Here is a 13,416-nt window from a genome sequence, read left to right as displayed (position 1 = left end):
GGTTCCGCTCGTTTCCAAGCACATATGGAAACAAGCTACTTTTAGCCGGGAAACCCTGCATTCATTTTGTAAAGATGGTGTTTAAAAATAGTGGAATATATTTGGGTGATCGACGCGTGCTGTTTTGAGATACAATAGAGGTAGGGTATGCAAGTGGATTGAATTTTTCATTTCAATTTTACCGTGTTTGGCATGAATTCGATGTAAAAATTATATAGCCTTTTGTTGAAATAGGTAAATATGAACGGTGAAATGAACATGATATTTTGCCATTAGTACCAGGGTTTTACGAATGAGTTAAGTAGCGTGTGGTGAGTTCCGGTATGTTTTGTGAAGATGCCAATTATTTTTTTTATTCAGGTTCCTGTGTGCTTGCGCGTTAGCCTGTGGGGGTTTCGGTGGTCAGCGAGCTCAGTGTCCCTTTAGTACTAGAAATTCAAAAACAAGGGATTGTGGATGGCACATCAATAGCCATGCTAAATCATTTTAATTAATATAGGATACGTTGACATTGCAATGTGCTTATTAACATTATAGACGTTCTGTGAGTCGCTCCAGTTACGGATACATCCCCGGGATTGAGACACCAGAGGAAGAAGAGAGGCCTACGGTATAGGACTGACCAAGACAGGACGTGGATATTTGAGGTAACAGGCCTACGGTTTATTTCCAGGCCGTATATTTCGAAGATTATGGTTAGGTTTTTTCATGTGTGCTACATAGAGTGCATGTCTATAGGTAGTTAACCATTGCGCACTTGTTATAATCGAATATTGTATGTGTTGTTGTCATGAAACGTTTTGTTCTCTGAATGTAATAAGCTAAGCGGCTATGCTAATACTAGCTGTCGCTAGCTAGCGCGTTAGCTGTTTTGCAAACTCGCTGATGCAAGGGTTCGCTATACTACAGCTCTTTTTTAGCAGATCAACGCAAACTGAAATAGCTATGCTTGCTGTCACAGTCAACGCCGGTTTATACATCAGATGGATTGCCTGTTGTCTTCGATCTTTATTGGGTCGAAATTGGCGAATTGTAGGATTTCGTTACAAGCTAACGTTAACTGGGTGTATTGACAACTAGGCTAACCTGCTTAGACGAATGCGTAGCTTTGATGGCTAGCAAGGGCCCCGAGATAACGCTGAGAACTCATTACGTTCACCCAATATTATGGTGTTTCGAATTAATGACGCCCATTGATCAACACAGGCCGTTGTTTCCGTTTTGGTTAAAACTTTTCTCGTCCCCTCTATTCAATTTACAGACTAAGTAGACCTAGTTTAGGACAATAATCTATTCTAGTCCACCGATTTACCTCCTGAAACCCCTTAACCACAACCTTACCCACCACACCTAGTTTGTGATTGCCACTGGTTTCTCTCTACGGTTGTCTTTGCAAGAATAGGTGAAGCGAACAGCTAACCCCATGCCCTCCTAGACCTTATTGAGCACCACGTATGGTATAACAAAAACATATTTTCTATGATTGTCCTGCAACAACAAATTCGAGGAGCTCGCGTAGGACTGCACGTTGCTTCATTATAATTTATCACCAGGTCAGACAGCAAAAATTGTGCGTTTTAACTGTGCATATTCCCCTCAGATTGTGTTCTCATTTGTGTACATTGGAATGCACAATGCTGTGATTATATATTGTTTGTGTTCAAGGACCGAAGAACAGATTAATTTCCAAATCTGCTGCTTTTGTACTAGTATCAGTATTGTTACGTTCTACCAAGTTTCTTAAGATTGTTCGATGTGTAAAATGTTTCCACTGCGACGAGCTGCTGTAAATATTAGTAACTTGCAGTCGCTGATGGGTTGCATTGAGGAAATGGAAAAAAGTACTTAATTTAACTTCAGACCACCCAGCCAGCTTAGTAACTTACTAAAGTGGCCTACTGAAGTGGTAGTGCTTGCATTTTGAAATACGGAACGGGCAGCTTCCCGGTTAGGTCTTTTTTTTTTTTTTTTTCGTCAGAGATAGCTATGGCGCCATAGCCATCACGTCAGCCATAGAGTTGGTTGTTGACAAATTGAATCTTATCAAGTTTCAGTTAAGAATCCTCACTTTACTTTGGTTGCATTCATATTCGGCATAGGCTTATAACACCATAGTGGTTAGGGGGGAAAACACCACTGATGGTTATAATCGTACAACACATTATATTGCAAATAACAAAAATAATGGAAACTTGTGCATGTTCCTTCACTAGAGTGCATGGACTGTGATCAGTGCTGCCTTTCAAGTAATGATGCCTTATCTCCTCACAGGACATGTGCACATCTGGAGCAGCCTGAGCAACCGGACCAGGACCAGGAAACTAGGGAAACATTTTCCACGCCATTTTCCACACCTTTTCTATTTTTTTTTTTTTCTTTTCCTTTTTTTTTCTCACTTGATTGATACCCATCCACTCCCATCATCATAGCATCTCTTTAAGTGGAACACGTGTTTTTTTTTTCACTCCCTCATCCAAACAAGTATATATATCCCATTTTTCTCTGTAGAAGGGTCCCACTGAACCGGCAAAATAAGTTTCCCCGTGCCCCCCCACTTGTCCCACCGCAGCCAGTCGTCCAGTCACTTCCCCCTGGATCCGCACGGCAAACGGGCCCATTCCGCACCAAAGCTGAATCCCTACAGCCGATCCAGGATGACGGAGGCGTGGCAGCAGCACGCCGTGGCCCCGCCCCCGCCGGTGGTGCACACCATCCCACCGGGGGCCGAGAGCTCCCTGGGCTGCGCCGTGTACGGCATAGTGCTGCAGCCGGACCCTGCCCTACAGCAGCAGCAGCAGGCCCAGCAGCCGCAAGCGCAGCCCCAAACGCAGCCGCCGCAGCCGCACCACGGGCAGCAGCACGGCCAGCAGCAGCATCCGGCGCAGGCGCAGCAGCCCTCCCTGCAGGTAGGGGGCGAGGGCGGCCACAAGTGCGGCGCTTGCGGCCACGACATCTCCCACCTGGCCAACCCGCATGAGCACCAGTGCATGGTGAGCCAAGACCGCTCATTCCAGTGCACCCAGTGCCTGAAGATCTTCCACCAGGCCACGGATCTCCTGGAGCACCAGTGCGTGCAGGTGGAGCAGAAGCCGTTCGTGTGCGGCGTCTGCAAGATGGGCTTCTCCCTGCTCACCTCCCTGGCGCAGCACCACAACGCCCACAACAGCACCAACCCCATGAAGTGCTCCATCTGCGAGAAGACCTACCGGCCAGGATCTGGCAACGCCACCCCGACCTCTAGTGCCAACCCCCAGCAGCCCTCCTCCGATGCGGCCACAGCTAGTGGCAGTGCCGCTGTGGGCACCTCCTCCCAGCCCACCTTCGAGCCGTCGGTGCCCGACAGGCCCTACAAGTGCTCAGTATGTTCCAAGGGCTTCCGCCATCTGTCCGAGTTGACGCGCCACGAGCGTGTCCACACCGGGGAGAAGCCGTACAAGTGCGAGACGTGCGACAAGAGCTTCAGCCAGATGTCCCACCTGCAGCACCACCACCGCACACACAGCTCAGAGCGGCCCTACAAATGTGCCGTGTGCGAGAAGACCTTCAAGCACCGCTCACACCTGGTGCGCCATATGTATGCCCATTCCGGCGAGCACCTGTTTAAGTGCAACCTGTGCGAGCTGCACTTCAAAGAGTCATCCGAGTTGCTCCACCACACATGCCAGCCCCAAGGTGCACGACCATTCCGCTGCGCAACGTGCGGGAAGGGCTTCAAGCGGCCGTCGGACCTTCGCCAGCACGAGCGCACGCACTCGGAGGAGCGACCCTACCACTGCGAAGACTGTCAGATGAGCTTTAAGCAGCAGTACGCGTTGGTGCGCCACCGTCGCACGCACAAAGCCTCCGCCGATCGCCCCTTCAAGTGCAACCTGTGCGACAAGGGCTTCCTGCAGCCCTCGCACCTTCTCTACCACCAGCACGTCCACGGCATGGACAATCTGTTCAAGTGTGCGTCATGTGGGAAGGGCTTCAGCCAGTCGGGCGAGCTCTTGCGCCACAAGTGTGGCGAGGCCTCGTCGAGCAGTAACTCTGACAAGCCGTACAAGTGCGATGTGTGCGGGAAAGGTTACAAAAAAGCGGCGACGTTGCAGCGTCACCAGAACGCGCACTGTGCTGAGAAGCCTCTGAAGTGTTCGCTGTGTGACCGCAGATTCCTCTCCTCCTCCGAGTTCGTGCAGCACCGCTGCGATCCGTCCCGCGAGAAGCCGCTGAAGTGTCCTGACTGCGAAAAGCGCTTCAAGTACACCTCGGAGCTGGCACGACACAGGCGCGTGCACACGGGCGAGAAGCCCTATAAGTGCTCAAGCTGCGATAAGTGCTTCAAGCAGAGGGAACACCTGGCCAAGCACCAGAGCGTTCACGCTCGCGACGCCCAGTTCAAGTGCGTGTGGTGTGGAGAGCGCTTCGGTGACCTGGGGGCGCTGCAGGAGCACACGGTCCAGCACACCGCCGAGGGGGGCGGATATCCCGTCCCGTCCCTCATCCAATAAGGCCCACACAACCCTCCCCTCCCCCTCCGTCCCCGTGAGGGGAATGGCCGATGAAATATTCCAGCCGGAGGCCGAAGGCCCCTTCCTAATATCCCAAATTTCCACCTAGCCCCCCTCTTACCCTGTTACACAGAACCCCTTCCCCTCAGATAAGAAGCTACCTTTTCATCAAGCATCAATGTGTGTGTGCGTGTGTGTGCGTGCGTGCAAAAGATTTTTTCGTGGATGAGGGATGGTGCCACAAACTGATTTTGTTTTTTTCCCTCCGTTTTTTGAACTTTTGAGGCTGTTGAAGACTCCCTCCCTGCAATATACACAGACATACATGCATACACACACACACACACCTACCTGCCCCCTTCCTAGTTATGCTAAAATATGTTCACTTGCCTGTTCCTTATTTCTCAAACATAATCACTCACCCCCATCCTGTACACACACACACACACACACACACCATGCTGAAGAGAGGTGTTACTCAGACTGACTGTCTCATTTTGAGATGAAGGAACAGGAATGAGGAACGGTTCCCTTGTGGGCTCCAGCGAAACGGTTCTGTGGTGGTGGGTGGGAGATTCCGGCCTCTTATCTCACACACAGACCCACCCCTACCCCCCTTCTCTCTCTCTCTCTCTCACACACACACACACACACACACACACACACACACACACACACACACACACACATTTGCACCACCCCTGGCCATACATGGTCCACAGGTCTAACCTGCCTCACTCACCCACTCTCTCACAAGTCTCTGTCCCCCCAGCTGTTACTGACCTGTTCCTCTTGTGTGTGTGTGTGTGTGTGTGTGTGTGTGTGTGTGTGTGTGTGTGTGTGTGTGTAAATGTCCACCTACATAAGACTGCCTGTGATAATGACAACAGTATTGGGTATTTAGCTGTCCTCAAGCTGAGAAAGCCCAGCGCACCACTGTAAGTGAAAGCATACTGTATAATTACTCCTCTGTGTGTGGGTGTATGTGTGTGTGTGTGTGTGTGTGTGTGTGAGAGAGTGTGTGAGTGTGTGCATGTGTGTGCATATGTGTGAATTAACCTGTTTGCAGTTACTTGTTCCACATACAACCCCATAGCTAGTGTGAAAATATTTTATATATATTTTTGGTTTTGTTTGTTGACTCTTTTTAAACAAAAAAAAAAAAAAACTGTAGGGGAAACAGATGTTGTGCTGTCTTTTAACTAATACACGTTAGTGAGCGTGTCAGTCTGTCTGTGCCCCAGTGTCCCGGCGGCTGGGCGTCCGTACCGAGCTGTGCCGCGCTGCACCCCATCTCCACCCGCCGCAGCAGCCTGCACTGCACCGGATTACATCACCACGGCGACGACCTGTGGTCTGTACTGTACCAGAGTACCCAAGGGACAGCGATTGGATCGTGACCCCCCACCCCCCCCCCCACCCCCAGTCTACACATTTCACTGCTATATACATGCATATATAGAAATTATATAGAAATATATATTTCACTCTTCATATTTCCACACACACACAGATCAGTCCTGAACAAGATTTCCTCTTCTCTCTTACTGTATGTACATAGATAGTATGTATGCCAACTGTTTACCAGTTCTGTCGTAGAAAGAAAGGAAAAAAAAAGATTGCATTGTCTTTCTTAACTGCATCATCTATTTTATATGTAACTACTTTTTATTATGTGACTTTTTGATTCATATTATTTCTCTCTCTATCTCTCTAGTAGTGGTAGTTTTGATTGTGATGGTGTGTTTAAGTGTAAAGGAAGTGGTTTTGTGTCATGGGCTCTGCACCTCCACCAGTTAGTCTATCCTCCCTGTGAGTCACAGGAATGGTTGAACTTTTTTTTTTTGTTGCTAATTTTTATTTTATTTTTTGGTTTTGATATTTTTGTGTTTTTTTTTTTTTTTTTTTTTTTTTTTAGTTAACTTTGCTTATGGCTTCACACTTGTGTTGGTGAGCTCCAAGTCTTGTTTGTCCACAGCGTTTTTTGCTTGTAGATGTGTATATGTACACACAACACACGCACACCTCTCCGCCTGCTGGTCCCTCGTTGGTCTTGCCATGCGTCTGTCCATCTGCTGGAGCCCTCGGCTGCGTCCACCACTCAGCTGGCGACTGACTCCGTGACCGACCTGGCATTGACACGGCCCAGGCCAGATCAGCGTCTGGTCTTTCACCAGCGTGTCTGCCTCTGTTTGTCTGAGAACAGACTAGCTCACCAAAACCTCCAGCCACACTTCTAAGTGCTAGGAGTTAGCGGCTCCTGCAGCATTGACAAACCAACGGTTTCCTAAGTGGCCGAGGCTCTTTATTCTACTTATTTTCTTAAAGTTGAAGCAACTTCTCATTTTTAATGAATGGTTTCTGCACAGAACCATGGTAATGTGTTATGTGAGATGAGTGCACAAAGCAACACATATTTATGAATTGTTTGAAGGGTTTCCATTATTCAGATCTGGCCTGACTCACACCCCAGACTGAAGGTTAGCCTGGTGAATAGTCAAAATTAGCTTTACACTTGGTTAGAGTTGATGTTTGGCAAGATACAGTGGTTTGTCTGGTGCTTACTGTTGAGACATGATGTGAAATTTGTGCTGACTTTGCCAAATGTATGACTTGATATGTATTTTAAATTAAAATCTGCGGACATGCATAACTAAGATATGTGGTCACTAAACAACGTCAAAGATTTAGGTCAAAGTCATGGTTTGTTAAGTATGTTAACTGAGACTCTGAAAGCACAGGAAATCTTACTGACTTACTTCCAGACAGTTCAGTCTGATAAAGCTTTAGTATGTTATCTGGTTTGGAGGTGTCCCCAATCAGAAATCACACAGCAAGGCCCTGCACATTTTGTCTATTTTGTTCTATTTGTTTGTTTTTTCCTTATTGAGTTGCGGTGGAGCAGTATGTTGTGCAGTATTACCAGAGGCCACGGATCTCCGTTGCAGTCGACTGCATCAGCCCCCTGTTGCAGTAGCCAGGCCTACTCTACTCTGAAGATATCTGCAATGTTGCCAGACGGTTACCATGACGCTCGCTGCAGGATTCTCACCTGCACTACTGGATGTGCAGTGTGTAAGCAGTACTGTCAGTTGCAGCAGCGTGATACTATTGTACTATCAGATCCATGGTTATGACGTGTGCAGCAAGGTCCTCTACAGTACATTGCTGTATTGGTGACAGCTGCACTCGTGCAGTGCTGTCTGCAATAATGCTGGCTGTGTTAGCTATGCTGTTGTTCGTGCTAGGGTCAAATGTGTCAGTTTGATGCTGTTTGCAGTGGGCTAACCGCTGGAACTCTTCGGCCTTAAATGGGGTGTCAGGTTGGATTCTGAACCCAGCTTACTCCCCTTTTGTCTTTTGTTGTTGTTTTTTGTTGTTTTATATATATATATATATTTATATATATATATATATATTACATTTTTCTCTTCATAATCCCATATTGTGTGTGTGTGTGTTGTGCCCATTTCTGAGTATAAGGTTTTTAAATTTTTGTTTCTTTGTTTTTGCTTTTTATAAATTCTGAGATCTCCTGGCATTAAGACAAGGTTGACATCAAGTGGGATTAAATGAAACTATGTATGTCAAGTGTTTTTATGTTCTCAAGTTTGCGTTGTATATTAATTTTTTTTATTAATATTGTTTAAGATCTATATATAAATATCTATATTCTAGGTTGGAGTGGTCAGAGAGGCAGGGGAGAGGATGAGGGTGACTGTAGTGGTGTCATTGGAAATGGCTTGACCTTTGACCTTAGAAAGCATTAGCATGTGTCTCCTCCCCCTATGGCCTCCGTGGCTCCACCCTATGCATGCCTGCTGTGTTAGTTCCTGTAGTCTTTCTTGGTATCTGCACCTTCTGGTGCATTTACTCACTCTTTAACTTTTTTCAAAATTGTAGATCGTGGATGAGCTAGTTAAATTACATCATGTGGCAATGGATGTGTACATTCATGCTAAAATATCTGTATGTAGCATTTAATATACACAGCACTAACAAATAAACCTTTTCATTAATAACATGATGTTATCTGTAAGTTTGTCAGTATTTTCATGGTAAAGATGGTGTTCTGACTGCCTCCTCACCTTTCACCACTTTATGGGAGTAAGGAAGTCTCCATTATTCTGATCCAGCTAGCTATTTCATCTCAACAGGTAAGTACAGTTGCCAATCTCACATGTTTCACCTTATAAGTCTTGCAATGATAGAAGAATGGTTACTGCACAATGTTTATTTGAGGAATAAGTGTTGAATTTGTAGAAACAATAATTATACGCTAAGGCCAAATATGCCTATTTCATTACAAGAGGCAAGTGCGGTTACCAGTGTCTAATATTTCCTTCCGAATCTTGATGTGATGTAAGAATGGTTACTGCACAATATTTATTTAAGGAATAGGTGTTGAATTAGTGTTAAATAGTAACTATACACTGAGGCAAAATATACCTATTTAACAAAGGAAAAGAACACAAGAACCATGTGTAGGTAAAGTGGGTCTAGTTGGTTGATTTTCATGTTAGTCTAGTGAGCTCATGGTAGTCATCTACCGTATTCATTCTACAATATCGTCTGTGGACGATGAGTAGCATTGTGAGACAACAGAACTTTGTCAAGATTTGTGTCAGGGAAGGCTTGAGCAATTTGCTTTATCTGTACAATACACACATATTTTAATGTGAAATGTCCATTTGCACATCCAGTGAGGTAAGGCTCCTTGTTTTGATTGTGTTATTTAGGAGGCATGTCCTGGTCCAGCAGCAATTGCCCTCAGTTTGTTCCAGGCCTTGGTGTGGGTCTTCAGGGCCATCTGGACATACATGACAAAAACAACAGCATGATGTATAAGTATGGTGTAATAACATGATTTATTTGTAGTAATAACATAACATGTAGCATGTAAAACTTGAGGGTGAGGAACTACTGCTCCAACTCATTTCATTGGTAGATAGTAAAGGAGAACTCTGGCGATTTTTCAAACAGATCTCTGTTTCTCAAATTCACCGAGTACTGTCGGTATGAAAAAAAAAAAAAAAAATACCTAGCTCGAGTTGCTGCAGCCAGGCAGCTACAGTGCTACAATTGGGGGACATCTTTAAAAATCATGCCCCCAGAGTGTAGCACTGTAGCTGCTCTAGCTTTTTGGCTGTAGCCATCTTTTAAAAAGATACTACACTTTATAATGTTGATACTGCTAGTGATGTAGTACTCGAGTCCGGTCTCGGACTCGAGACCAATTTCTGCTTTCTCGGTCTCGTCTCGGACTCGTTCCTTCAAAGACTCGGTCTTGACTCGGTCTCGGACCACAGTGGGAGGAGAAGGACTCGTAATTTTAGACCGAGTCCTCGAGACCAATGCATTTTTTATGTTCATATAAAAAAAACGCACAACACATAACAACAATAATAATAAAATGCAATGTTGACCGGCATTATTTAAAAATGACATCCCATGGTGCAATGCAAAGATACTGCCGTCAGAGCCGTTTATTTATCTCTATGGCTCTGCTGCCGGTGAATGTCTGTAGGTCAGCATAGTCCATATTAAGACGTTAAGACTGCTCCTCTAAACAATTCCCAATCTAGCTTAGTCTGTAGGCCTAATGGTTGATTATTAACTGGGGTGATATTAAATTATGAATATGAAAACTGACATTTTTTTATGGTCTTGGTCTCGACTCCTAAAGGACTCGGTCTCGACTCGGACTTGCTTCCTCAAAGACTCGGTCTTGACTCTGACTCGACTGTATTTGGAAACCAACAGACTCGGCCTCGACCCTTCAAAGACTCGGTCTTGACTCGGACTCGGCATAGGCGGTCTCGTCCCCATCACTAGATACTGCACATAAACTTATTTACACTACTCTTGATGTCACTGTCACTACACTGCATATCTGTACATACTGTACATATCTTGAATTTTCCCTGGGGTTCAACAAAGTATCTATCTATCTATATCTATATTGTTCATACTGCATATCCATATTTGGTCTGCTCTTAACTGTATACTACTGCCTACACTGCACTATATGTATTTATACTGCACTACCTGTCTATACTGTTTACATTGCACTTTTTTGCACCTCTGGTTAGATGCTAACTGCATTTCGTTGTCTCTGTACTTGTACTCTGCATAATGACAATAAAGTTTAATCTAATCTAATCTAATCTTAAAACATAGGGCCACTTTTTTCACAAAAGGCCCATTGGGTGTCACATTACAGTAGAGATGTACGGTGGCCGACAGGTGTAAACGGACTGCATCTTCCAAGAAAACATGCAAATCGACAAAACACAAGCAACGTAAAATAAACATCTTCATCTTCACATGCGCAGCATTTAGAAAACGCGCTGCAAATTCAGACAACACTACCCATTATAGAAATGCAATGCATATTCACACAACACAACGGAAGTGTTTCCGGAGGATACTTAAAAGTGATGTATTGGTGTCACGGGTGCGCTGGCGACTACGCCGCTCCGTCTGGCATCTTTTGTCTTATGTATCAGTCTTGTATGTAGAGCGCTTTGGGTTGCACTCTGCATACAAAAATGTGCTATATAAATAAAAGTGACTTGACTTGACATCTGGACATGAGCAAATGAGCTAAAATGTAAGTGAATGCCATTAAGATATTAAAACCAACACAGTTACCTTTTAGCTCATTTGCACCAAGCCTGTCTGTGGTATACCATCCAAAATGTAAAAAAAGTACTTTTTTTGTCCATTCCAAGAGTAGCCTATTGTGGCCGTGTTGCATGTTGTAACAGTAGGTGGCAGTGCTGGATAAAGAATAATGCAGTTCAACTAGCCTACCTATTAGAGGGAGACAAAGAAACTAGCATGTAGCGTGCAAAAGTGATTTGTAATCTGTGCAGGTCATGACATAAATTAAAACAACCTTCCAGAGCACTTGCTGTGGACATATTTGGTCTCAAGTGTGCATGTAACATGCCCATCTAATTAATTTGTGCTAAGCCGTGTTCATATGTCCTCCGGAAACACTTCCGTTGTGTTGTGTGAATATGCATTGCATATCCGGAAACACTTCCGTTGTGTTGTGTGAATATGCATTGCATATCTGTAATAGTGGGTAGTGTCTGAATTTGCTGCGCGTTTTGTAAATGCTGCTCATGTGTTGTCAAATTGATGAAGATGTTTTCTTAAAAGGGACACCAGGCAAGCCATTTTTTAATATGCAGTCTGTTTGCACCTGTCGACCACCGTAGAGGTGGCTACAACAGTATGCCATCTACACAGATGAAGCTTTCCCTGCCTGAAAATTGACAGCTCATGGGAACGTCTACCAAGCTGTATAGACAACATACGTTTGTGTCCATCACTAATGTGCACTGCCACCTAATTGGATTTTTACAAAAATATGGGCAGAAGTGGGCTCTGCACTGAACTGCTCTCGAGAGGGTGTTTGGTGTTTTAAGCCCCCAATGTTGTCTTCCAGACAGCGCTGCATGGAAGGCACTAGGGTTAGGTAAGGGTTATGGTTAGGACGGTAGAGTTAGGATGGTCACAGCACTGCCTTGAAGTCAACGGTGGGGGCTTAAAACACCATAAAGCACTCGAGACGTCAAGATGCCTTGGCCATTTGTGATGCTGAAGCTAACCCTCGAAGCATCTGTTATTATTTTTAGTATTTACATTTTGGTGTTTTAAATCCAAGCACCATTCCAATCATTGAGAATTCAGATTTTCAGAAATCAGGTTTTCATGTGTTTTTCTGATGTCATGTAACTTCGTTCTTCATTCTTCATCTGTATGAGACTGTGCATTGAAAGTTACTGTAAACTAGTGTTGTATGGAATTACAAAGACATGTTGGTGACTGAAACCATTCTATTGTCAGGGAAATGATCAATCCAAATAGATACTGGTCATCTGATATTCTCGCTACATTATGATTGTATCCTCACCTCTGAGATCTCTACTTTGCGCTCCCAGGCTCGGACAGTCTGCTCCAGCTGGTGATGGGAGGCCTTGGCCGTGATGTACTGCAGAACGGGTGGCACGCGGTAGTCTGCCAGCTGGCCTCGTAACTTCCTGTTCAGAACCTCAGCCTTCGCACGCTCCTAATACGGCACGGTTGGGAAAGAGGAACATGGCGTATAAACACAGATTTAGTAGCAGAGTAAACAGCACTGTGTAAATTACAGTTAACAGCAGTGCAGAAGAAAAGCAGCCTCGTCTTGATTGATTGTTTTGTAGGGCTTTTGATGGTAGTTATTACACACTTGTTAAATGAAATTCCCATATCTAGTGCCGCTGGAAGCAACTGGTGCCTTTATCAACGTGATTTAATATACATTTCCAAAGCCAATAGACCAATGAGTGCTTTTTGGAAAATCTCACAGCAGATTGGGTGGCTAAGTAACCATAAGTACGTAGAATGCTTAATGCCCTGTGTGTATTATGACTAGATTGCAGACAGCACCACTTAGATTGTTTACACCCATTCTGAGAAGTGGTGTGGCTATTGTTGTTATTAGTGAAACTGGCCAGTCTTGGCCTATGCGACAATGTAAACAAGAGCCAGAGAGTATAAATAGAAAGTAAATGGCTGAATGTCACCAGCTATCCAACCTCCTCAGCTTGCTCAGTCTCTTCCTCGATCTTCACCAGCATGTCTCGCCGTGTGGCAATTTCGCTGCTCAGCAGTTTGGACTCACAGGTTATGTTCTGCAGCTTCTTCTGCACAGTCCAACCAAGAAGGCCGCACACATCACCACCACACCACCACACAGACATCAACCAACAGTCAAAATAATAAGGTGGCATGGCAACAGGCCCAAGGAGGATTCCAAATAATGTGGGCTCAGTGACAAACATTCAAAAAACAAAGCAATACGGCTCTTCTATAAGATGTTGAACTCCATACTTCCCTCCGCTTACTGTTAGACTGAACCACACCACAA

The 13,416-nt window shown here is 45.0% G+C and overlaps 2 protein-coding genes across 2 annotated transcripts in view; one reads left to right on the top strand and one right to left on the bottom strand.

Moving 5' to 3' along the window:
• Positions 1-46: 46 nt before the first annotated feature.
• znf319b (zinc finger protein 319b) lies at positions 47-5,112 on the top strand. The gene is made up of 3 exons (XM_042111213.1): positions 47-140; positions 538-647; positions 2,272-5,112. The coding sequence occupies exon 3, from the start codon at positions 2,655-2,657 to the stop codon at positions 4,488-4,490; it is 1,836 nt and encodes a 611-aa protein (XP_041967147.1). The 5' UTR covers positions 47-140; positions 538-647; positions 2,272-2,654; the 3' UTR covers positions 4,491-5,112.
• A 3,867-nt stretch (positions 5,113-8,979) lies between these two features.
• Positions 8,980-13,416, bottom strand: part of ccdc113 (coiled-coil domain containing 113) — a 6,664-nt gene continuing 2,227 nt past the window's right edge. The window contains exons 6-8 of the mRNA XM_042111217.1: positions 13,085-13,192; positions 12,418-12,573; positions 8,980-9,300 (exon numbers count right to left, since the gene is read on the bottom strand). Coding sequence (XP_041967151.1) covers positions 9,226-9,300; positions 12,418-12,573; positions 13,085-13,192 — 339 coding nt within the window. The 3' untranslated portion in view covers positions 8,980-9,225. The remainder of the gene's footprint in view (positions 9,301-12,417; positions 12,574-13,084; positions 13,193-13,416) is intronic.

The sequence above is a fragment of the Alosa sapidissima genome, chromosome 11, assembly GCF_018492685.1.
Source record: "Alosa sapidissima isolate fAloSap1 chromosome 11, fAloSap1.pri, whole genome shotgun sequence".
NCBI lineage: Eukaryota > Metazoa > Chordata > Actinopteri > Clupeiformes > Clupeidae > Alosa > Alosa sapidissima.
The sequence above is the reverse complement of the archived record's forward strand: the minus strand, read 5'-3'. Positions and strand labels throughout refer to the sequence as shown.

Excerpts from the sequence above, each read along its gene's own strand:
- znf319b (XM_042111213.1), top strand. The coding sequence starts at position 2,655 with ATGACGGAGGCGTGGCAGCAGCACGCCGTGGCCCCGCCCCCGCCGGTG.